The sequence below is a fragment of the Penicillium canescens genome (genome assembly GCF_028828765.1).
Source record: "Penicillium canescens strain IBT 15451 chromosome Unknown utg000002l_segment0_segment0, whole genome shotgun sequence".
Taxonomy (NCBI): Eukaryota; Fungi; Ascomycota; class Eurotiomycetes; order Eurotiales; family Aspergillaceae; genus Penicillium; species Penicillium canescens.
In genome coordinates, this window is record NW_026703964.1 from 3527271 (window position 1) to 3549064 (window position 21794).

General features: G+C 48.4%; 9 protein-coding genes across 9 annotated transcripts; 5 read left to right on the forward strand and 4 right to left on the reverse strand.

Annotated features, from left to right (window-relative positions):
• Positions 1 to 393: 393 nt before the first annotated feature.
• Positions 394 to 1194, forward strand: N7446_002540 (MBL fold metallo-hydrolase; the record flags this gene model as incomplete). The annotated part of the gene is made up of 1 exon (XM_058511289.1): positions 394 to 1194. One exon carries the CDS (start codon positions 394 to 396, stop codon positions 1192 to 1194), a length of 801 nt encoding a protein of 266 aa, XP_058376825.1.
• A 266-nt stretch (positions 1195 to 1460) lies between these two features.
• On the reverse strand, positions 1461 to 3704 carry N7446_002541 (putative respiratory complex assembly protein Rmp1; the record flags this gene model as incomplete). The annotated part of the gene is made up of 1 exon (XM_058511290.1): positions 1461 to 3704. The coding sequence occupies one exon, from the start codon at positions 3702 to 3704 to the stop codon at positions 1461 to 1463; it is 2244 nt and encodes a 747-aa protein (XP_058376826.1).
• A 286-nt stretch (positions 3705 to 3990) lies between these two features.
• Positions 3991 to 5271, reverse strand: N7446_002542 (N-terminal C2 domain-containing protein; the record flags this gene model as incomplete). Its single annotated transcript, XM_058511291.1, has 5 exons — positions 3991 to 4576; positions 4637 to 5049; positions 5105 to 5128; positions 5184 to 5200; positions 5259 to 5271. 5 exons carry the CDS (start codon positions 5269 to 5271, stop codon positions 3991 to 3993), a joined length of 1053 nt encoding a protein of 350 aa, XP_058376827.1.
• A 355-nt stretch (positions 5272 to 5626) lies between these two features.
• N7446_002543 (uncharacterized protein) lies at positions 5627 to 6040 on the forward strand (the record flags this gene model as incomplete). Its single annotated transcript, XM_058511292.1, has 1 exon — positions 5627 to 6040. One exon carries the CDS (start codon positions 5627 to 5629, stop codon positions 6038 to 6040), a length of 414 nt encoding a protein of 137 aa, XP_058376828.1.
• A 680-nt stretch (positions 6041 to 6720) lies between these two features.
• N7446_002544 (uncharacterized protein) lies at positions 6721 to 8646 on the reverse strand (the record flags this gene model as incomplete). Its single annotated transcript, XM_058511293.1, has 2 exons — positions 6721 to 6759; positions 6817 to 8646. 2 exons carry the CDS (start codon positions 8644 to 8646, stop codon positions 6721 to 6723), a joined length of 1869 nt encoding a protein of 622 aa, XP_058376829.1.
• Positions 8647 to 11709: 3063 nt separating this feature from the next.
• Positions 11710 to 13069, forward strand: N7446_002545 (D-mandelate dehydrogenase-like dehydrogenase; the record flags this gene model as incomplete). The annotated part of the gene is made up of 3 exons (XM_058511294.1): positions 11710 to 11792; positions 11911 to 12490; positions 12548 to 13069. The coding sequence occupies 3 exons, from the start codon at positions 11710 to 11712 to the stop codon at positions 13067 to 13069; spliced, it is 1185 nt and encodes a 394-aa protein (XP_058376830.1).
• A 295-nt stretch (positions 13070 to 13364) lies between these two features.
• On the reverse strand, positions 13365 to 14858 carry N7446_002546 (FAD-dependent oxidoreductase; the record flags this gene model as incomplete). The annotated part of the gene is made up of 1 exon (XM_058511295.1): positions 13365 to 14858. One exon carries the CDS (start codon positions 14856 to 14858, stop codon positions 13365 to 13367), a length of 1494 nt encoding a protein of 497 aa, XP_058376831.1.
• A 497-nt stretch (positions 14859 to 15355) lies between these two features.
• Positions 15356 to 18062, forward strand: N7446_002547 (transcriptional regulator family TF). Its single transcript, XM_058511296.1, has 8 exons — positions 15356 to 15487; positions 15538 to 15586; positions 15651 to 15874; positions 15946 to 16356; positions 16425 to 16478; positions 16528 to 16652; positions 16705 to 16903; positions 16971 to 18062. The coding sequence occupies exons 1-8, from the start codon at positions 15407 to 15409 to the stop codon at positions 17949 to 17951; spliced, it is 2124 nt and encodes a 707-aa protein (XP_058376832.1). The 5' UTR covers positions 15356 to 15406; the 3' UTR covers positions 17952 to 18062.
• A 395-nt stretch (positions 18063 to 18457) lies between these two features.
• N7446_002548 (uncharacterized protein) lies at positions 18458 to 21792 on the forward strand (the record flags this gene model as incomplete). The annotated part of the gene is made up of 7 exons (XM_058511297.1): positions 18458 to 18677; positions 18750 to 19007; positions 19057 to 19440; positions 19583 to 19786; positions 19947 to 21084; positions 21152 to 21435; positions 21488 to 21792. 7 exons carry the CDS (start codon positions 18458 to 18460, stop codon positions 21790 to 21792), a joined length of 2793 nt encoding a protein of 930 aa, XP_058376833.1.
• Positions 21793 to 21794: the final 2 nt, after the last annotated feature.

Consider the following 21794-nt stretch of genomic DNA (forward strand, 5'->3'; position numbering starts at 1 on the left):
CGTCAGCTGAGTTATTTCCCGAGGTCGTGGCGAAGGAGTGGTCAGTCGACTGGTACTTTGACGTGCACCAATCAACGTTCCGATCTCAAGTCTTGGCGGAATATATGCCCCGAAACGGTAAGGCGCGATATGCAAGTCGATCTATAAAATTTGGAGTTCACTTGCAGATGCAGAGGGCTTCCTTTTATGGGATAATAAATCGCCAAGACAGACTTGTATACAATGCCGACTCTCCCGCTCGTTTATAATCATGGTTTCGATTTCTAATCCCAACGCAGCGCGGGGGGATGTCATAATGATAAATAGAACAGTCTTTGCCCTTCTTGTCATTCTTCAAAATATTTCTGTCTCAGAAATTCTTTTCTAATCAACTTGAATAATTCAATTATCACAATGGCACCTTTAAACTTCAACAGCAGTGTATCCATCACCCACATCGGGACCGCCACTGCAATCATTGAGATTGACGGCGTCAAGCTCTTGACCGATCCCTTTTTCTCCCCGGCCGGCACAGAGTTTGATGTGGGCGTCACGGTTCTCAAAATAAGCGAGACCCCGGCCCTCGGACTGGGAGATCTCCCTCCCATCGATGCGGTCCTCTTGAGTCATGAGGACCACCCCGACAATCTCGATCCCCTAGGTCGCCAGCTACTCGATGGCCGTCTTGTGTTCACTACAATGGACGGAGCAAAGAACCTAGCTCCTCGTCCTGGAGTACGAGGAATGAAGCCATGGGAGACAGTCTCTGTCAACATCGGAGGCAAGCCCTTCCAAGTCACGGCAACACCATGCCAGCATCTCCCAGGGGGCGAATGTACAGGCTTCGTCCTTACTACACCAAGCTTTGGCACCAACCTGGATGGTAGGCCCAATGCAATTTGGTTCTCGGGTGATACTGTCTACTTCGAGGAGTTGGATCAAATTGCTAGCAAGTTCCATATCGTGGTTGCAATCTGTAACTTGGGTGATGCCCGGGTTCCGCTCCCAGAGGGTCCATTGCAGATTACAATGGATGGGAAGCAGGCTGCTGGTATGCTCCGGTCATTCAAGGCGGATATCCTTGTTCCTATGCATTATGAGTCATGGGGTCATTTCACTCAGGGTGGAAATGAGCTGGCTAAGGTGTTCGCCGAGGAGGGGATTGCGGACCAGGTATGCTGGCTGGTTCCAGGCAAATCGAGGAAGGTGTTTTAAGGAACGCAAAGGGACTATGTTAATAGGCAGAATTGGAGACAAATTCGGTGAATAATCGGAATGTTTCAAATTTTAACAGTCTCAAGTAAAACGTGAAGTATCATTTAAAGGAAAGAAAAGTAGCTCTATGTCAGTATGTCAGATTAAGTGGATATTTTAACAAATAATATACAGGAATCACAGTCCCAGTACGCCGTCAGTTTATATGATGATGGCCGTTGATGCACGCTGTACAAATCTAAATCAAAGGCGCTCTAGCCAAGCTCCTAATCCATGTATCTGCTCCCGTGGACTTTGAAGGCCATGTCACATGCTGTGTTGTAGAACGAATGGAACTCATGATGAACAAGCTCTTGGGCTTGGCCATTTTCGGAAGTCGAATCGGCATGAGGAATCTGTGTGGTAAGAGAAATCTCGTTCGAACGAGCAGCGAGCAACGGACCACTCTCATAATGACGGTACTCAAGCTGTCGGTCACCGAATTCGTATGTTTGGACGGCAGTACCCCGGACGTCACTGATAGGTGGGAACATATATTCAGCAGTGACATTATTCTCCGGGGATTCACTCTCCCGCAACTTATTTGGTGTCGCTTTGTGGGATGATCGGACGACCTTTTGGACACCATTGGGAATAGAGATATTGCAGAACGGCAAGAGAGGGCCACGCGAAACACCACCGGCCAAAAATGAGCCCTGGAGGGATTGCTTGATACTCTGCAGCATCGCTTCGAGGCCTGATGAATGAGAACCTTCGTGCAAGAGATCCTGAGAAATGGTTCGTGTAAATCGCAGATCCAAACCATTTTCTGGGAGAAGGTAGTCAACGGCATTGGTGGCGAGAATAGCCTTTACGCTCTGGATTTCGAAAGCGTTATCTGAAGTTTGGGTACCATTCTGGTTCTTGATGGCCACCCCTATTTCAAGTTCAGGGAAAGTGCCCGCATCAGCAGCTGGGGTCAACCGAATTCGATATAGCTCTGACTCGTTCTTTTGCGAGAAGGGCGAAAGGGAATCGAGGAACTTGGAGACCAAAGGAATGTCGTTGGTGAAAGTCCGCGGAAGAGACAGTCTTCCCAATTGCGCTGGACTCATCGTTGTCTCCTCAAAGGAGGACTTTTGCATAAAAAGGCACCTCCCGACCTCGGCCGTCACAGATTCCTGTAGGCCAGGCGTGACTTGCAGGTTGGTCTCTAAGGGTGTGGTATCTCTGAGTAGTTTCAGCAGCTCATCAGATAGACGTGTTTGATGCTTATCAAAGAAAGGAGTCTCGAGAGTTTCTGCTTCCGCGCTTTGACTAGAAGACATGGCCCATCGGAACCACGGCTTCTGTCGGTCAAACCATGAAGCATTTTCTTCCGGTCTGTAGCTGTAGACACTAGCTAGCTCGGAAGCCGGTAGGTATGTGGAGAAATGTGTTGATGGGGGTGTTGAGTTGGTGATCGCCAAGTTCAAGGCCCTTCGGGCATTGTTCGCTCCCATCTTGTTCTCGGCCAGGTAATAGATTTTCTCTGGGGTTCGGTATGCCTTATATTCCACATAAACCCCGTATGTCGTGTTGATCCACTCCAAAAAGTCGGCCGTGAAAACCTGATTAATACCATCCCCGAGAGTATATGGGCTGATGCCAACATCCTCTTCGCGAGTTCTGGCGGTAGCATCATAAATAATCTCATGGACAGACTCGCAAGCGATCCGCTTGCCAGAGATTGTCACTCGACAAGCAGATCGTGTCACATTAATAGTGCATCCATGGAGACTGGCCAGCTCATGGAAAGAGAAATGTTCAGCATGAAGCAGCAAGGACATAAACTCAGGCTTTAGATGGAACTCCATCTGTCCCCGCTCCGCTGGAACCACCAACTGCCAGCAATCTCGAACAATCCTTTCTGCGAGCCGAGCTTTCCCCTGGGACCCCTTGGGTCCTTCCGTTTCCGATATTTTGTCAGACGGCCTCCATGTCCAATTTTTCCCCTTGAGTTCCACAGTATTGCCTTGTTGGTCCGAAACATATTCGGAAAGTTGCCTATAGGTGAAGGATGATGAAAGGTTGGAGCAAAGGGCTTTGAATTCGCCAGTCGCCAACGTATCTCCTGGTTGATGTGGTCCGCGGCTCGTATCAATTCCTCTTTGGACTGTTTCAGTCGTGGGGTCTGAGTTCTCGTCGTCAAGATCATCCAGCATGGAACTGATCGTACTGCGGTCTTTATTGGGACTGCGGTTGCGGTTGCGGTTCAACCTTCGACGGCCACGCCCAGGAACGACAACGATTTGTCCTGGCTGACCCAGGGAATTCACATCTAGTGTGACCTTCGACCCTCCATATTTCTGTCGGTCACGGGGTTCGCGTTTTCGGTGGGGATTAGGTTTATCGAAAGTGTAGCGTTGGGCTCGATTGGACTTCCAGTCGCTCAGGTATCGGGGAAGGACGGGTGTCAAGAGAAAAGACCTCCGACAGAGCGATTTGAAGCTCAAAGGCCTCAAATCGTTCCTCAGAGGTTGTCGAAGCATGACCGTAGGTTCAGTTGCGTACGGAAGACAAATAATCCTGCGATCGCTTTTCTCCGGCCGATAGCGCTAGGCCGCGATAAGGAATTATTTCCGCCTCAGGCCACCAACATGCTCAATACTCACCTAGACACATGTATATTTATGGATCTCCATGGATATTTGATTTGATATGATAGAGAAATAATCTGTGGAACCTATTCCTCCTTTGGGGTCAACGGTAGAGAGCAGAAGTCTGAGAGGTTCTTGCTTCAACTGCATATTATTTAATAACACGAAATGATGGAAGTCATTCCTTTGAAGGAACTTCCCAGCTGCGCAAATCCTCTCTCACGTCAAACTCAGAAAGTTCATTGTGTACATTGGGTGCTTTCCATCCGCGACCCTTCGCCCCGTCATAAAGCTTCTGCTCGATGCTTCCACCCTTTTCCGGATGTCCAAGTGTAGAAAGAGAGTCCGGCGTCTTGCCGCTATTGTGAGAACGATTGCTCGAAGAACTCTTGGGCCGACGTTCGAAGCTTGGGGACAGCCTTTTTCCTGTGCGACTTTGTCGCGAAGCTGACTCTACGCTTAGTAGAGTATCTCTGTGGTCACCCTCTAGCAAGCTTTTGTCGCTGGCATTGTGCGCTTCGTTGTACCAGCATGCGCTTCCAGCAAATAGCTCCTCAACAAGTTTATCAGCAGGCAGATCAGACGCCCGGGAGGACCATGATGCCGCCAGAGTGCGCCGATACATATCTTGCATATCCGCAATTTCCCGGCTCTTGGTATTGATGGATGGGAGATGTCCAGCTTCATGGAGATCACCTTGCTGCTCGGAAGCATGTACGAAACCGGCGATGCCTCCAAACACAGTAGCTGACTTCAAATGTGGGCTGTTTATAATCAGTACCGAGAACATGAATGAGCAATATCATTGCTGGACTTCGACTTACGTCGTGAAGTTGCGGTCTCCTTCTAGCTGGCGCATCGCTATCCCGATTTTGACTGTACTATTCACTTTGCATTCATGCATCAGGTAGCGTCGAACGACACCTTCATCTTCTTCAACCTTGTCAACATATTCAGCAAGATTGAGTCTGATTTTGCCCAGCACATTCTTTTCAGACATGGGCGATGAGGTGAATTCTTGTATGATTTCGAAATTGAGTTCACACTCTTGAAGCACTGATGTCCTGTCAATTGTAAGTCTCACTTGAAGTACTTTTTCGTAGTTCCAATAAGCCCGGTGATCAGATAGAGTCGCTTTCTCTGTCTGGCCTTGGTGTTCAGTGGCGCTTGATGATGGTAGTCGCCATCTCACAAAGGCAACGCCGTTGCCTAGCGGAACATTGTTGATATCGATAATCTAGGAATCAAAGTCAGAGACGTTTATACAGATTCATAGTGGTTGGTCTATATACTCTCAACACAAGCTCAAACCTAGGCTGCATAGAAGTTAGCTGCAGATACTACTTCACCTAGTGCTCTTCAGAGACATACCCGTCTGTTTTTGGGAACTGAAACATCACAATGTGAGCGTGCATCATAGACAGAACATATAACTAGAGGACATACCAAATGCCTGCATGATGGCAGTCACGTCACTGTGCTCAAGCTGGTCGGGAATCAGGTGTCACACACCAGGTGGCCCAATTAGGACCGGCCTAAGTAATATGTCGCAGTCTGGAACTGATAATGAAATGAATTAACATAGATATCAAATGCCAAGCAGCTATGCGGTCGTCAACTTGGCTAAGTTCCTCCCCGCATGCGCCGATATGGTGGGCGGTCTGAAGTCTCTGGCAGAAATACATCCCAAGAAAGCCGCGGACAAACTCACCTCTCCAACACTCGCCCATTCTTCGAGAGTGTCGCGCAAGACTCAACTATCTTCTCTCTGCAGCCCTTTACTTTGACTCGACTGAACCTATCTCTCTGTAATCATGGTCAAGACCGAATCTACGCTTCCCTCTCCTCCATCGGAATCAGCGTCCGCCTCCGCGGTGCCTCTGGATTCACCAATGCGCACCACCCCCATACATTTTGATCTCTCCGAGATTAAAGTCCCAGATGGTCCCCTTCCCTCATACCGATACCACCCAGTTACATGCCAGCCGATGGAGATACACGACTACCAATCCGAGCTTGCTAAGTTGGAACGAGAATACTCGTCGCGCGAGGCTGCCTCCAGGGCCCAGGGCGAAACGGCCAAAGAGCTAAAGGCCAAGATTGAAAGCGCGCAGCAAAAACGGGAGAAAGTTCAAAAGGCCATTGATAAGAAGGTCAAGGAGCGCAACACTGAAATGAAGGTTGTGTCGAAGTTCCAAGAGGTCAAGACATCCGATATTCCGTCTTGAAAAAAGGGGCAATGGAATTTGAGCAATCGCCCTCTTCACGAACCTCCTTGAGCTCGGACAACAAAAAATTCTACGTCTATTGTCGCACGTTCCCCACGGGCCATATTCGCCGACAACACTGCAACCAGATTATTACTGGCTACCTGGTGATCTGGTCAAGACACCTTTGACACTTGCTACGACGCCCTTGACCAGCCCAGTTACAAGCTATGTATTGAGATGTATTGAGATGCGGCCAGAACATGGTTTACCCGGCCACTCATTCGAAGGAGAAGGACGCAAGCAAAACGCATTCTGCATCTCTATCTTGTGGGATCAGTTGGCCTGAATGCATTGCGGGATTCGCAAATAACTCTGGCCTTCAACTGCCATGTCTGCCGTCTGCTTCACTGGAGGGGACATCTCTTGCCTCCAACCAACTTACACACTGGCTCTCCCGACAAACGCCCATAAACCTTGTTGAAAGAAAGTAGCTATCACCACATACCCATTATTTTTCGATTTTTGTAAGGCGAAGTATCCTTACCGAAGCTTCGCATGTGCAACCAGCATGTTCAAATATCATGAATTGACATACATTGCCATTTGATTATGTCGTATTAAACATACACATATATAACATTAGTTTATCATGAGATGCCATGGATCCTTCGTTACGAACAAAAACAAGAAAAAAGCCCTTACAAAGACCCGAGCAGCTTCATCACGAGTGGAAGAATCTAAATCAGTTAGCCATGCATTCAACAAAATTGAGCCAAGCGGGAGATTAAACTTACATCCGCAGCATCCTCGATCAGGGTCTGGGTCTCGTTCACGAACTTGGGCGTGAGGAGATCTCCAGCGTTGTTGAGGAGACCACCAACTTCGGCGAGCAGGTTGGGTGTGATGGCAGGCGAGACATCAGTGATAAGAGTGCGAGTATCGTTGACGAAGGACGGGTTCAGCAAACCAGTAGCGTTCCCGAGCAGATACGAGACGTTGGTCAAGAGCTGAGGCGTGATAGCTGGCGAAACCAGATCGATCAGGCCCTGGGTCTCGTGAACGAACTTCGGTGTGAGTAGTCCGCTGGCGCTGGTGAGCAGGTCGCCGATCTCCTTGACTGACTCTGGAGTGAGGAGGTCGTTGGCGTTGCCCAGCAGGCCGTTGATCTCCTTGACCGACTCCGGTGTCAACAGGTCGTTGGCATTGCCCAGGAGAGAACCGATGGAGGCCAGGACGTCTGGGGTCAGATACTTCGACACGCCACCGATCAAGCCCTGGGTCTCGTTTACGAACCCTGGCGTCAATAAACTGCTGGCGCTGCCTAAGAGGCCACCGATTTCCTTCACGGAATCCGGGGTGAGGAGATCGTTGGCGTTGCCGAGGAGGCCGCCAATTTCCTTGACGGTCGAGGGTGTCAAGAGGTTGTTAGCGTTTCCAAGAACACTATTGATCTCCTTGAACAACTCAGGGGTGATATTAGGACCAACAGCGCCAATGAGGCTCTTGGTCTCCTTTACGAAGTCAGGGGTGAGCAGACCACCGGCGTTGGTCAAAAGGCTGTTGATCTCCTTCACAGACGAAGCAGTGAGGAGGTTGTTGGCATTGTGCAGGAGACTGTTGATTTCCTTGAACAGATCAGGAGTGAGGACAGGCGACACGGCGTTGATCAAGTCCTTGGTCTCCTTCACGAAATCGGCGGTCAGGAGATGGTTGGCGTTGCCAAGTAGGCTGTTGATCTCCTTGAACAACTCAGGAGTAACCATAGGAGCCACAGCCTTGATCAACCCCTTGGTCTCTTTGACAAACTCAGCAGTCAAGAGATCGCTGGCGTTGTCGAGCAGGCCAGTAATCTTCGTGATCAAGCTCTGGGTGAGGAGGCCGGATACAGTGCCCAGCAAGTCTTTGGTTTGCTGCGTGGTCTTGTCATCAAGGAGATAGGCAACGTGATGGAAGAAGGACTCGATATCCGACAACAGAGTCGGGGAAAGCAGGCCCTTCGCGCCATCAAGGAACTTCACAAAGTCCGAGAACGAGTCCAAGAAAGTACCATCCAGGGACAGAGGGTTCGATTCTGTGCTGCCGCCTCCGGTGAAGGAGTTCTGGGTGCTTTCGCCAGACTTTGCAGTCTGGGTGACGGTTGCTGTGCCCTGAGTACCAGAAGCTGAGCCGGTACGTTGGTCAGCCTTAGGAGCAGTGCTTCCTGAAGTATCACTTCCTGTCGGTAAGAGGCTGTTCACACCTAAGGGGTCTGAGTTGGCAGATGGCGCGGCACTCTGGGTGTCCTTCTGGGACGCGCTCATTGTGTCGACCGGGACATTATCCTTGTCATCGTTGCTGCTGCTCGGGTCGGCGGCCAAAGCAGTTGCAGTTGGAGCCGCGTGGGTTGCGGTCTGTGTATCCTGCTGGGCGGCGGTGTTTGCAATGTTCTCTGGGAGTTGAATAACAGAGTTCGCGGCGCCAGATGCATCCTCATTGTTGGCACTAGGTGGTGCAACATCCTGCTTATTTCCATCTGCCTGTGCAGACGGACTAGCTCCTACGGACGAGGACACTTGAGTGGCCGGGCTGGCCAGCGCGGTGCTGGAGAGCACGAGCGTCGAAATGAAAGCAGCAGTGAAACGCATTTTGGACCCGTTGCTGTGCACAGAGGCAGTATATGACAGAAGGGAGTTGTCCGCGGTTGACGTCTGAGAAACCAGATCCAATCCTGCGTGGAGATTTCGCGTCTCCTTTTATGTTCCCGGGCATCGTCTATTGCAGATCCTTTGACGGTGACCGAGGGCCACCAATTCCACATGTGAAGCTCTCTATGCCCACTACAAATGTAAGTCATCTGATGTCAGTGGGACGGGGAGCGTTTTGACCCGACATTTGCGGAGGACTTCCCTTTTTCGTACCGCCCCAAAGGTTATCAGCGGACTATGTACGGTTTTTAGAGTCGCCATAGAGTTGGTTCCTTGGCTGCGGGTAAGAAAACGGTGCCAGTGGGCTTAGGTTCCATATTTCGCCAACTGACCCATTCATTACTTGCAGTCAGTGGCTTAGACTTGCGGGGAGACGAGTAGGATACGCGATAGGTTTGACCTGCAAGTTTGGCGTCTTATTTGGTTCAAGCACTGAACCGAAGGGTTGCCTTGTCGCTTTCTGATCGGCATAGAGAACACCCTAAGACATACAAACGGTCATTTGAGAAGAGCAATACTCTCGCTTAGCTCAATACCTTGGATTGAGAACTCAACTGAACTGCTGATCTCGGTCAATGCGTCACACCTGATTGGATCGAGGCGGAAAGGAGCAGTGTTGGACAACGCTAAACAATTTCTATGGAAATATCTACATTTGGAACTCTTCGCGTAGCCGTATTCCGTCTCCACTGTCAGTACTACAGTACCGCTTCTAGTTCAATCTCTTGAAACTTTCGATACCACAGAGGCACCTTCAATTGCAAGTAACGTCCTCGTATCTGAACTACAGAAAGGATGCATTTGAATGTGGTGAAAGCTTGTATTCTCAAAAGTGACAATGGCATGATTTTGAATGCTTTTGCAGAAGGTATCCTGTCCCTGAATGGACCCTTAATAAGTGGACCCCTAAGGAGTAATCAAGCCGTCTATGTACATGTATAGATATAGTTGATTTATGCTATTGACTCCGTGTGCAGAACCAAAGAAATGGATTAGGAAACGGCATATGCTATATATAAGGCTGAATGGCTCGACGGTTTTGCTTCTTTGTGTAATAACAAGCGAACTGCCGCGTTGGCGAACAATGAATCCCACGTTTGGGTTAGCCATGGCAATGTTAGCGCAAGGATCGGCACGGGGTTCAGGCCCCTTGGGGTCTCTAGTCAGGGGAACTCCCTGTTCCTGGCGTTTTGCCAATCCAACCCCGGAAATTGGCAAACTCTATTCCTGGATCTTTTCTCCGTGGGGAAAAAGAAAGGAATTGTCTTTTATATATGCGATGATTGGGCATGACAGCTGACTTGCATAACCCTTACATGATACCTGGGCTCCATTCAATTGTACGTTTCTTTTCAACCACGCTCATTTCGCACTTCAAGATAAGAAATATGCATTTTCACTGAGACAGCCTACACATTATCTCGCTGTTGATGGGTTCCCGAGGTGGTCATTTCTCTCTCGCCGATCCTCATACCGGGAACGGTTGAGACCCATGGGCTGATTGGATTAGGGTACCATCCTTTCTGAAAGACCGGAATCAACTATATTCCGTCATTACCAAGTTTTTGTTTGCCAGTCCTACATCACTCTCTTGTGACGGCTTACCTTGTTCGTGTCAAGTAGTTGATCATAGACGATCGCTTCTGTGCTCGCTGCGCCATTCTTCATTTCTGTACTTCCGCCGTCCCTTAGGTTGGAACCTGAGACTAAGAAAAGGCATTCGATAGTTATTTGATCCACGCTGCGCCATTCTCTTGGGCAAGCTTGCCGGCTCTTCATTATTCTTCTACGTCATGACGACAGCCTGCACATGTAACCTAGTCTATCAGAATGGATACTCACGATGCTTCGCGAGGCTCGTAGGGATATGGATGTAAAGTGATCTGCACTGCTCGGGTGTTTGCATATTTCTGGGTTTTCAAAAACAACCTAGGTGAGGGTAGTGGCGGGAATAACTGCTGAGATTCAAACATAAGTCTTCAATCGACGTTCTTTTCTAATATTACCGCCTTGATTCAACTCTGTCTTTCATTATAGGACCCCATGATTTCAGTCTTGTGGAAACTAAGCCTGAGTAAAACCAACATCCCATCGAATACACGTCATATACGGGAAGTTGAAGTGCCTGCTGAATAGCTTCGGAGAAAGGGGGCATCTGTGTGCACTCCAGGCAGAGAACTGCAATATCAGGGTGCTCAGCTACTAGACCCTGAGCCGCAGTTACTAGTTCTTCGCATATTTCATGGTGGACATATTCAACACCTTGACGGATATGACTCTGCAGAAGACCGCCTTCCGGAGCACCACGTATGTGACATCTAGCAGCAGGTATATTTAGTTTGGCGAGATGAAGTGGACCGAGACGCGTATCATCGAACGTTAGGATGCCAACACTGCGTGCTGGAGGGAGGACAGCTAGTATTGACGGAATTTGAATTAATGCAGACGTAGCAATTGGTATAGGGAGTTGAGCGGCAAGACTAGGAAGTTAGTAAATGATGCAGGATTTATATTTAGTCGCCACAGGACAGACATACTCTGTTTGTGCCATAGCCAGGAAACCGCAACTCGTGATTATACCAACCGCACCACGCTTCGCAAGTCTCTGGCCAGCTTTAACGAATCTGTCAATGAAGGAATCGTCATATGGCCCGGAGCACACAACTTGCGCCTCTGATGAGCCAGCCACCTTCTCACGGATCAACGGAAACGGCCATGTTTTCTCGTTGAAAGGATCCCCCCGGGGGTCTGTGCAAGATGACTTCAATTGAAATAAATCCAAGTGGGGGGATTTCGTCCTTAAATTTCGTATCGCTAGAAATCGTTTCAACTGCATCGTATACCAGTCCGTGTGCGTCTGTTGTTTGGAGCTGATCTTGAGTTGAGCATTGCTCTCTCGATAGAGCAAATCCCTGCGTGGTAGCCATTGTTAATCAAGGATGTTGACCAGGTGTCTCTCTAAAACAAATATCAAAGCAATTTCGGAAACTCCCTGCGACTACAATGGTCAAGCTAGGCTTATCAGTTGAGGTGGGATTTCCCCTCACGGGCTTATCACTGGGCTCGGAAGAACCCGAGACCCCGATGTATGTGATTTCACCCATGAGCTGTGCGAGAGCGAGCTATAACTTGACTGCGGGGTTGAGTTTGAGCTTTGGAAATTGATGCCCTTTCGCTTCCATTTCTGAACGTTGTCTACAATAGCCTGTTTAACAACATAGCGACTCGCCTGTCAGTTGCACAATTGACCCTACCACCAACTATGACGATCGGAAGAAAGCCACGCGTTGTATCCCTCGGAACTCCTGCATTTGTGGGTGAGAAGTACATCGCTCGATTCCAAACCGAGTTTGACTACTCTGTCTTGCCTGCAACAAACCGTGAGGAGACGCAGACCTTGCTACCAAAAGACATCGAAGAGAATGGACCTATAGATGCATTTATCATTCGGATGGGTACACCACCTTATGAGCCATTCGACGAGGATCTGCTCAAGGCACTGGCACCAGGATGCAAGATTATCACTTCTGCCAGTGCGGGATACAATGAGTTCGATGTGGACTGGATGGCCAGTCAAGAGATTGTGTTCTGCAATACGGTCAATGCAGTCGCGGAGGCTACCGCAGATATGGCCATGTTCTTGACACTTGCTGTCTTGAGGAATACTACAAATGCCGAGAAGAGTGCCCGGAACGGTACGTGGAGGAAGGGGGCGAACCTCGTTCCTACTTGCGATCCGTCGGGACTCACTCTTGGTATTGTTGGTATGGGGGCCATTGGAAAGGTGCGCGGATAAACCACCGAGTTGGGTTTATCAACAGTTGCTAATATTCTTTCTCAGTACCTCGCTAAGAAAGCCGCTGTTTTTAACATGAAGATCAAATACTACAATCGCAACCAGCTCCCGGCTGCCGAGGAGGAGACATATGGGGCAACATACTGCAAGTCCTTGCATGATCTTCTCCACCAGGCAGATGTGGTCTCCCTCAATTGCCCCCTCAATGCTGCAACCACGAACCTTATCAGCACAGATGAGTTTGCTGCCATGAAAAATGGAGTATTCCTTGTCAATACAGCTAGAGGAGCAGTCATTGATGAGGAAGCTCTTATTGCGGCGCTAGAGTCAGGCAAGGTACAGCGTGCAGGGCTTGATGTATTTGTCAATGAGCCGAGTCCAAATCCCTATTTCTTACAAAGCGATAAAATTGTTGTGCAACCACATTTGGGTGGGTTGACAGAGAAGGCATTCCAGAAAGCTGAGACGGAATGCTTTGAGAACATCCGTGCTTTTTTCGCAACTGGGAAAGCAAATTCGCCTGTTAACGATATCAAGGCGAAGACCCAAAATGGGAGAGCTCATTAGTCGCTCATAGATTTAACGATGCTCATAGAAATTCAACGACGTTCAAAGTTAACCAAGTCCCCAGATATGCGGTTTGTTGGGCTAGAGATAAGCAAGGAGAGACGGAATGAAGAACCAGGAGTGTAAAGCAAATACTGTAACGTTAATGTATTCCATAGATTGATAGAATAGAGCTTGCAATACTATAAAAGTTATTTCAAATATAGGCAATTCTAGTCCAGCAGATAAGTTACTACGTGTGTTTGCACTGTTCTCTGTGAAGAGGCGAATTTATTCTGTCCTTTATATGATCTGTCTAGAGCTTAGTGTTCCTTTTGCTTCGCAGAGACACTTCCTGAAGAAGACCAATGTTCTGGAGGGCTCTCGGGCCACTGCAACCCTCCATGAGAGTGTTAACTGGTTGTTCCGGGCCAACAGATCTCCATCGCCATGCCTTGACTGCTGGTCGATCCATACCAGTCTGTTCCATTATATCCACCACCCAATTCCCGATATTTGGTAAGAATTTGAATGCATGGCCACTGCCACCTGTTGCGACCATCAATCCCTCTTTGTTGGGTACACGATCCACAACATAGTGATTGTCAAATGTATCTGTATACCAGCAGACTCTGGTCAGGGAGATATCAATGCCTTCTTCGGATAACTCCGGGAGGTATTCGTTCAGAAATTCAGACAGAACTTCGTGTGCCTGTTGTGGGAAAGAAGTAAAGTTGCTTCCCGCAGAGACACTACCGTCTTTCTCAGCAGTCGACCACCGTGTCACCGGGGTGCTTCGTTCCTTGCCATCGCTCTGGCGTAGCGGGTTGGTATACTTCGTTCCCCGGTACCCAACCTTAAACCAGCCGTTCTCATCTCTCGGAAATCCATACAGACCACCCTCGGCTCCATTTCGCATATTCCACATCCATGTTGGAAACTTGTCTGCGCCAAGTCGGTCCCATAGAGGTGAACCTTCGGGGATTTTGAACAGCATTACGCTCCCCGCGGTGGCTTCACATAACCCATCGAGCTCTGGTAATAGAACTGGAGTCCATCCGCCGCAGGCAAGAATGGTCATTGCAGCCATATGTATTTTCTCATCTCGAGTTTTGACCCCAACCACCTTCAAATCCTGGTAGCATAGCTCTTTCATACATCCAGCGTGTTCGCCGAAGATGAATTTCACACCCAGGCCTCGCGCTTTGTATAATGCAAATCTGCAGGCCTTGTCCGCAACGGCCATACCACCTGTGCTATCCAGCACGCCGGTGTTGTGCTTGCCACGTCTTTCTCTTTGAAACGGATCCATAAATGACTCCAGACCTCTTCGCACCGCAATGTCTCGATGGCTAGTAATTGTTGTTGCTAGCTGGGTAAATTTATGGCCAGAGTTCTCCATTCCTTCAATACAGGCGAGCTCCCATGGTGGCAAGTCATTGGATGTAGATAGTGATATGCTTCCGTTGGGCACGAAGACTGCATCTTTGGTGGACATTCCAGGGGGAACTAGAGTGCCTGCTCTGAGTTCGGCATTCCAGGCATGCCATTCGGGAATCGCTTCAGAAGATAAGTCCTGGTACTCTGTCTGTGATCCGTAGGCTGATCGAACGATTTTGTTGATATCGGCAGAAGCGGCGTCCGCGCCCTTGAGATATGAGTATAAAGACTCATCGTAAGGTTGTTTGTCGAGGACGGTCACATCAATGTAACCACGCCTGCAAAGGTGTACCGCAGTACTGAGGCCGAAGACTCCTGCTCCGACGATGACGATGGGGTCTTGCTTGTTGGGGGGTATAGGCTGGGCCATTTTTTTGGTGATTTCAATCAAGAAGTGTCGATCCAGTCCCTCACGAAGTCAGCTTATCACTCTGCTTTTGATGCACCTGTTCCTGGTATCAAATAGTGTCCCTCGTAGCTTATCGCGCTGGTCAACGCATCCACTATAGATTCACTCATTGGAACTCGGCTTTTCCCGATGTGTTATCAGGAATAATTTCCCCGCCAGATATGCTCGGTTTCTCCCGGTCTGCAAGGGATGTTGGAATCAGACTGTATATCTTTATATATCCTTCAATAAAGCCCAGCTCACGTCAAAAGTGGCGTGGAAGGCGACCCGTTTTTGAGGGGTAATGCGGGGACGACGTGTAAAGGTATAGACGTGGGATGAGGCACAGCAGAGCTGTCGATAGGTTGTAGATGATACTCAGTCTCGGTAGCCAGTAGAGAATGTAGTCTGTAAACTGTCAATGGTGAAAAAAGGGTTGAGGAAGAGCTGTTCAAACGCGATAGATAAAGATTAGCCGTCTTATCTCCATATCTCATTTGAAGCCATCCCACCTTGATCAACCCCTCAAAATGAGCCATGCACCAAAGCGACCAAGGATTGGCGAGCGAACGATGCTGGCTTGCATCGGATGCAAGCAGAAGAAGTTAAAGGTACCTAAACTTCGCCTGGGAGAATGCCATGCCACTTACCATGTGACTAGTGCGATGGGCAATTACCGAAATGCAATCATTGCGTACGGACTGGACGAGGTAAGAAAGTACTCGTTTAGATGGAGGTACTCGTTTAGATGGAGGCCTTGTCTGATTTGCCCAGAATGCCTTGTGGAAGACCCTGCAACAGGACTTCATCGCCCGCGTAACTATATGCAGTCCCTTGAATCAAGGGTAGTCTACTTGGAAGCTCTTCTTCGAGAAGTCCATCCCGATATAGCCCTGGGGCAGAACGATCAGAACGGGCCTGGCAATGTGGACTCAGGTGCTTCTTTTGTTCTATCAACCTCGCCTCAGACAACCGATGCCTCAAGCTTCAACCAGTTGGTAGGTGACTCATTCGGAGGAACCTACACAAGGCCTCCCCAAAAAGTCGTCAACCATCATCTCTTGAAAAGGCAAACGATGGTGACAATGGCCAGGTCGACCATCTCTCTTCTGAGGTTGCTCTCCTGTGTCTGAATGCCGCTGGTGGCGAACCACATTATTTCGGACCTTCGTCGGCCGTATCATTCTCGCGGATTGTAAGCGCAACAATGGGCCTCAAAGGTGAAGGCTCATCTTGTTCTCCGCGTGATTTCGAAGAAAGTCAGGAGGTTGCGCCTACTATACGTTCAACTCGAGTACCACGACTGCCATCACCAAGTGTCTCGGCTAATCTATCGCGGGCTTATTTCAACAATATCCATCCACAGTACCCTTTTTTGCACAGACCAACATTTCTCAAATGGGAACAGGATATTTGTGACGTGAACCAGTCAGGGGACACTTCCGCCGCTGGTGAGATTCCACTCTTCTTTGTCCTAATGGTATGCATATCCTGACCTAGCAGCGATGGAGTTCCCTCATGAGCTAACTATGCCCATCTACCATCCAGGTATATGCTACTGGCTCTCTTGCATTAAGTCAAAGTCAGCACGGTGCTGCGGCTGTACGTTTGTTGCAAATGTAAGGGTATTCCAAGGTTCTAACACTCTTAGATGTACTATTCCTTGGCTTTGGATTACCTGCCTTCCGTCCTTGCGCTGAATAACCTGGAATCAATCCAAGCCATACTATGTTGTGCAATGTACTCGATCCGATCACCCATTGGGGCCAGTCTTTGGTATCTTACAGTCCCGCTCTTTTCATCATTCGTGGAATAACGCCAATGATAGGAAAATATCTGGGATGGCAATCCGCCATTGTATCGAGCTAGGATACCACAGGAGTGCAGAGAGATATCGCAGGCATGTTGATCCTCTAACAAAAGAGATGTCCAAAAGGTGCTTTTGGGTTGCATATGATATCGATCGTGTCGCTGCCTTCATCCTGGGGCGGCCGGTGGGTATCCCAGATGAGTTGATCGACGCAGAGGTAGGATTTAGTAACGCATCTAACTCGTCGTTTTAATGCCTCTATCTTGCTAATGTTCATACTTTAGCTTCCAATGGATATTGAAGATGAGAGCATTACCCACCACGGTATACTGACAAATCCTCGTGCTGCTGACGACCAGGTGCCAACAATAATGACGGGTACCCTGCATAGCATCAAGCTGAGACAGCTATGGGCAAAATTCCATGCCAATCTCTACTCGCCTCTGCCGCAACACCACAATCCCGGTAGACAAGTCGCTACTGTTGACAGTCTCCGCCAAGAACTGGAAGATTGGCATGCATCAGCTCCTACTCACCTTGACTATTCGTCCTCTCATCCTCTATCGGTATTTGCTTCAGATGAATGGTTCCAAATTGCTTACGACCATTCAATCCTCATTCTCTATCGCTTATACATTACTGGGATTCTCGGTAAACGGCGACAAGGGGGCACTCAACACGAAATAAACAATATCGACTCCCTTGAAGAGGAAGAGGACCTCCAAAAAGCATTCGAGAACTGCTCCCGCTGCGCTCGTGATATATGCGTGCTATATCGTCGACTCTACCAGAAATCCACTGTTCAATTTACTTGGGGGAGTCTACATATCTTATTCCTTGGCGGCTTGACATATTTGTATTGTCTGTGGCGATCATGGCGAGTACGCCAGCAGACGAAACAGAGCGAAGTGATAAACACATGCATGGCCTGCACAACAGTGTTGGTTATTATAGCTGAGCGGTGGAATCTGGCGACATCATATCGCGACATTTTCGAAGCCCTTTCCGAAAGAACCATCAACATGATCTGTGGTATTGGAAATTCTGCTAGGCCGGTGCCCGCACAATCACAATGGACTTCCCCGGGTGACAACCTTCCCCCAGGGCTCTCCCCAAGGGATTGGAGTTTGGGATTCGACGATCTAGCTATGCCTCAAGGATCAGACTGGCTTATTCAGGAACTTTTACAAGAATTTCCTGAACTTCCGCCGGATGAGACCATAATTGGCCCAACAGAAAATACCTCTCGTGCTCCAACATTCTGAGTCCCATTCAGATATCATGATCAATTATAACGAGGACTCTGATGTGACGCTCTTTCTAATGCGCCTCTAAGTCATCCGAATCTTCCTTTATACACCTCGTGAAACCCACACCACACCACCACCCCCTCCTTTTCATACATATAGGTTTCTTTCCCTATCCTACCATCCTATCTGTATAGAACTGTCCGCAGGCATGTTTCAACCGCAGATTGAGCCAATTAATACAACGACCAGATTTTTCATGTAATTTCCTTGAATTTTCGACTATGAATATAGAATATCCCGTCGATGCTTCGAAAAGTCGTTGTATCAACACATTAACTTATCGCGCGATGGTCTCGGCTTCTTCCGAGCATTTGAGCCATTACGTGCTTCCGTAGTCCGGATAAGTTAATACAAAAGAAAGTGCAGTCAGTAATGATTTGCGGGGTCGACATAGATTTCCTCGGTTATTTTTCTCCTTGTCAACCTATCGAGATCTGACTTTCCCAGTCACTGTGCACATCATGTCGTCAGTCGTAACTACCATCAAACCAACTTCGAATACATCTGCTCTAAATACAGAGACGGGCTCAAATGGGGAAGTGAAAAGGCTACATCACATTCCGCGACCCGTCAACAAGGAGGCCGAGAGGAAATGGCTCCTCGAGCAGATGGCGGGTGCTTTTCGCATATTCGCTAAACTAGGGTTCTCGGATGGTAGCAGTGGACATATTAGTCTTCGAGGTACTTAATACTGTTTGGGCTTCATATACTCTATAAATCCGACTTTTATCCAACAAATGCTGACACCTTCAGACCCTATCGAACCCCGCACGTTCTGGATCAATCCTTATGGTGTACACTTTGCCCTCCTCAAGGTCTCTGATATGGTCAGAGTAGACGAGGAGGGAAACCGAGTCGCTGGTGCAGATAAACCTGTCAACGCGGCCGGTTTTATCATTCATTCGGCGATCCATCAGAGGCGACCGGATATTCACGCGGCTTGTCATATGCATAGTCCGTATGGAAGAGCGTGGAGCACATTTGGCCGGGGCATCGATATGTTTAATCAAGGTAATATTGGGTAACTAATTGGTAACATGTTTTTGCTGACGCTGTTTAGATTCCTGCATGTTTTATGATGACCTTTCAGTATATCCAGCATTTGGAGGCGTCGTTTTCGCAAAGGAAGAGGGTCAACGTCTTGCGGAATACCTTGGTCCCAAGAACAAGAATCTTATCATGCAGAATCATGGTCTACTTACAGCTGGAGGGACGGTTGCTGAAGCGGCGGCGTTCTTCATTGCGTTAGAAAGGGCGTGTCAGACACAGCTTCTTGTAGAAGCTTCTACGGCACCTGGATCTATTGGAGCGAGTGAGGGCATCCTAAAGAAGACACTAGTCGATGATGAAACGGCCACATATACCAAAAAAGGAACGGGTACTCCTGAGGTGATGTACATGCAATTTGAGCCTGAGTATCAATTGATTTTGAAGGAAACGGGTGGTGATTTTTTGAACTGAAGGGATATACTGGAAATTGATGCTCTTCCACGTATAAGAAGCTGCAAATACAATAGTAGCGGTTTATTCTAGACATATTTCCAGTCTTTCAGAGTAGAAAAACTGCGAGATTTGACCCCAGGAAGACTTGATTTGTCAGGACTTCGGCCACGCACCGGCGGACTTGATCCACGCATCGACTTTATTCTTAGCCGTCCCCTTCCATCTCCCGAACTACACTTGTGAAACGTTGCCTATTGTCAACTTGTATTTCTATGTCATGTTTGAATGCTCGCAATGCGACAAGAGCTACCAGCGGAAACCTCATCTGCTCCGCCATGAGGCAACTCGTAAGTCTCGGTGAAGTATCTCGACATCGGGACGAATGGTCTGACAACCTTCCAGATACTCAGCAGCCCTCTTCCAGTTGCCCTTTTTGCAAAAAGTCATTCCTAAAACTGTGTGAAATCTCACATCTACTATTAAACATGAACAGTCGCTGATCATTAGGAAGGGAGGTGACTCGAAGGCATAGCAAAGCGTGTGCAAAGAAATACAACCAACCGTTGCCACCCGCAGCCAAACCAGGCAGAAAAAGGCAATCTTGTGATTTGTGTTTCTTTGCCAAAGCGTCTTGCGATAAAAACTCGCCTTGCTCTCGTTGCAGTTCCCTCGGGCGGCAATGTACCTTTTCCGGACATCAGACACTATCTACAGGATCTAGCTCTTCATCAGCTGTTTCGCTTTCACCATTCACGAACCCACCTCGCAGTACTCCGAGAGGTGGTGGTCCGTTTACTTTCCTTCGGCATTTTGCCAATCCATCTGTCCATAAGGACAGACTTGCGATCGGCGAGACAGCAAAACGCTCCGTTCGAAGGAACCTTGAAACGCTCAATTCTCACATCGAAGATGCTCTTGTTCCTACTGATCCCCTGTCGGCTTTTGGTGGTGACTTTGAACTCTCAGATTTCTCCTATCAATTTCCATTGTCTACAGATGATTTCTTCTCTCAGTTCCCGCCTGATGCCCTCTTTCCGTCAAAGCTTTCCAACCAATTAACTGAGATCATGACCGAGTTGGTTGAAACATCAAAGTCAATGTGTCTCGGCAAACCAGAAGGTCAACCGCCGCTTGACTTTATGGAACTCTCTACGCTCTTGGGAGTATCCAATATCTCCGCCTCTGTCTCTGCATTCTTCCACTCTCTTCACTGGCATTTGCCCGTGGTTCATTTTCCAACGTTTGACCCAGGGGACGTTTCCAACCCTCTTCTACTCTCGATCTTCTTATCTGGTGCCACATATACTTTCCCATTAGATGGGAGTACTCTTCCATCAGGTCTTTTCGATGTGGCGGAAGAGTACATCTTTCGGAACATTGCAAATCTGGCAGCAGTTCCATCGCCAAAAGACTCTACACATCTTTTATCCACTGTTCAGCTAATACAGAGTGCCCTCATTATTGAAATGCTTCAGTTTGGGCGGGATGATATGCAAACAAGGCGTCGCATTCGGATTGTCCGTCATCCATGCCTTGTTTCTACGATAAGATCCTTGGGAATTTTCCAGCTCAAACGACGAACTGCCCCTAAAGTTTGCGATGAGATGACATGGAAGGCTCTGGTAGCAGAGGAAGTTTGTATACGGTAAGATTTCGTCCCAGTGTCTGTCCTATCATAAATCCTTTAGGATATTGTACTAACTCATCCACAGGATCGCCTGCTGGGTCTTCCTTGCTGATGGATTCCTTACGGTTTGCTTCAAGAACAACCCATCAATATCAGTTTTCGAAATGGACTGCCATTTGCCGTGGAGTGCTGGGCTATGGGAGGCCGAAAGTGCATCCTCGTTTAGCAAAATCGCTGAGGCACACTCGGCCGACCTCCCACTTCCACCGCTGAGAGACGTGGTCACCCAGCTCCTCGAAACACAAAACGAAGTCTCAATACCATGGAGTCTCTCAGTATCTGTGGAGCACCTTCTTATTCTGATTTACGGTACGTTGACGATTGAGCCTAGCAAAGCGACACCCTGCTGATAATATTATAGCTATCAACTCTCTTGCATTCCAGACAAGAGCAGGCTTGTTAAGATACCTATCAGTTGACAAAATCCGACGCGCCTCAGCGAATTGGAAGCGCATCTGGGATTCTGTCACTGGTCTCTTGGTCAAGGATCAATTCTTTCATATTGGGTATCCGAAACACGCTCAAGAGCTTTGGTGGTTATTGAATGCTACGCTGGAGGTCTCTAGCAAGTCCGATGCTAGGTTCAAGTATCTGGACAACACGGCGACTGACGACTTGGCCAATTTGAATGACTTTATTCAGTGGTGTTACCAAATTGCGCCATAAAT